This window comes from Trichinella spiralis (assembly GCF_000181795.1).
Source record: "Trichinella spiralis strain ISS 195 chromosome Unknown Scfld3251, whole genome shotgun sequence".
Taxonomy (NCBI): Eukaryota; Metazoa; Nematoda; class Enoplea; order Trichinellida; family Trichinellidae; genus Trichinella; species Trichinella spiralis.
In genome coordinates this window covers 88-2,501 of record NW_003530190.1, presented here as the reverse complement: position 1 = coordinate 2,501, position 2,414 = coordinate 88, and the positions used below count along the sequence as shown (strand labels likewise).

Sequence of the window (2,414 nt, the reverse complement as noted above, 5' to 3'; positions counted from 1 at the left end):
GCAGTCTGTTCACCACCCAAAGTGCACATTCTGGATCCACGTGTATTGATGTTTTCTGGTTTCTAATAATAATAAAATATGAAAAACTTATGCAATATGCAAAAATTTTATACTTACTTTGTAAAACATCAGTAGCCTTCTAGCAATGTCATTCCAAAAATCTGTAAAATAATTGGGTGTTGAAATTATGTTGATCAAAAAGAATTCAGAAAGTATGCTGCAAGGCTTTGTAGCTTTAAATACGTCATTTTCGAAGTCGGGCGGTAAAATCAGTTCATTCTTTTGTAACACTATATAAGGGAAAACTACGTCTAAAAATAACACATTGTATTAATAAAATATTTCAAAATGTAAAGATAAATTCTTTTTCACTTTAATTTTGTATAAATTTTAATATCAAAATAAATAAAAAATGCAAAATTTTATCATTCGAAGGTCATTTTGTCATTAAATTACTATTACAAAAATTATATTGATGAACTTGAAAAGTGAAATTTTATATTTTAAAAATTTATAAATTGTACATGACAATTAAATTTAGCTTACAAGCATAAAAACATTTGGAAGATTTTGTTGAAAATTTTTCAACTTTAAGTTTACTGATATCATAGGGAATAATTGAAATAAATCCATTTACCTCTAAATTTTCTGTTGAATGGATCTTTTTCAAAGTCGGCTAAATCGAATGATTCTCTCCAATAAAATCTGAATTGCATACTTTTAGGAATGACAAAAAATATGATGAAGCAAGTTAACAATTTTCCTGCTTTCAGTTGCATTGACTTGGATGGGCGAAACTTTCATACTCTGCTCTAAGCAACGCAGTTTATAATAAAAATTTGCTTTTCAAGTAATCTTAGAAAAGTTGAGTAAGAATAACAATGAAAGCGCAATGAACAATTTGAAAGAGCTATTTGAATGGAAATTGCAAAACAAATTTTCATTTATTGTATGACACAAAATTTATGCAAAAAATAAGAAAGGAAGGCATGTCGGTTCATTAGCATTTTCAATTTTTATGCAAATGACACTGCTTTGAAAGTGATTCGAAACATAAAGAAAAGAAAAGATGCTGATGAACCTGAAAGGAAATCAAAGCAGTTTGAAACGAAATTAAAAAACGTATATCATATCGTAAAAAATATATAAAAAATAAATCAATAGATGAAATTGCTACTTCTTCTTAGAAGAAAAAAGTTGCCTATTCAATTCAATAATACGGTACGTATGCATCAAAGCTTCTTTACATCCATTTTCACCGTAATTTTTCAGCATGTAACCATTCTAAAAGCACGTGAAATTGCAAATTGCAATGGAAAATTGCATGCTATTATCACTTTGTAATTATTGACCAAACTGTCCATCAGATACAGTCCTGTCGGTGAGAAATGTTGATCGTAATGAACCATTTCGCTGATTTCATGCCAAAGATCACTAAACAGTTCGCACCATTGCATATTTTTAATATACGAATTCGCTGTGCTATTGATATAATGCAAACGTTCGTGATCAATTAGCGATGTTAGCACGCGCGCTTTAGCAATATCTAGAGAAAAAAAATCAAAAACTAATATGCAATACCTTTTTGATATTATATAATAAATTAAAAATTTTGCAAAACTTGAAGTTTAATTAAAAAATTTTAAGTGATGATGATTGCAAAGGTAGTGATGCAAATGAAATTGTTTAAAAGTATATAATAAAATATGATACTTATAATGTCGGATGAAAATGGATCATATAAATAGTCTCCATTTTGAAACGGGTCATTCAAATAAAAAATTTTCGACTTGATCAATTTTGTTGCAAATAAAAAGAAAATTAAAACAAATCCGAGAATTTTATTTAAATGTACCATGTTTGCTTGTTATAAATCTGCGCATTGCTGCAAACAGTTCCATTTATATATTTTTGTGCAACCTATGGAACAAATGAAAAGCGTCATCACTGATATTATTTTCTTTCTTGAATAGAACTGTTGCTTTCTTAGCCGTTGCCGTTTGAATTTATTACGCGCGTTCATTGTTGAAGCTTCTGTAAAGTTTATGACTGGTTGAAAAAATTTTACACTGATCTAATGCAATTGTTCAAAAAACAGACTATGAAATATTTTATTGGTTTGATTTACCATAAAGTAATAGAAAATTTAAAGCTTTAATTGTACAAATAAAGTCGTAATTTGCAAAGTATTTTCAATCGTTAAAATGTCAAAGTGCAGTTTATTTTCATTTATTCTTGCCATTTCAAGCTTCATTTAAGCTGAAAAGTGGAGAATGATCCGGATTGTAAAAGGTATTACTCTCATCTTATTGTTCTGCAGCAACTCATTTGCATATGGAAACAGTTCTGTGCCAAAACGTTTCCGAATACAATGGCAAACCGTGAGTGACTCTGCAGTTAGTATGTTATAATGA

The 2,414-nt window shown here is 28.7% G+C and overlaps 1 protein-coding gene across 1 annotated transcript; it reads right to left on the bottom strand.

The window, feature by feature from the left end:
* Positions 1–1,173: 1,173 nt before the first annotated feature.
* Positions 1,174–1,901, bottom strand: Tsp_12943 (conserved hypothetical protein). The gene is made up of 3 exons (XM_003368023.1): positions 1,856–1,901; positions 1,353–1,546; positions 1,174–1,284 (listed from the first exon to the last, which is right to left on the bottom strand). Exons 1-3 carry the CDS (start codon positions 1,899–1,901, stop codon positions 1,174–1,176), a joined length of 351 nt encoding a protein of 116 aa, XP_003368071.1.
* Between the last annotated feature and the right edge of the window lie 513 nt (positions 1,902–2,414).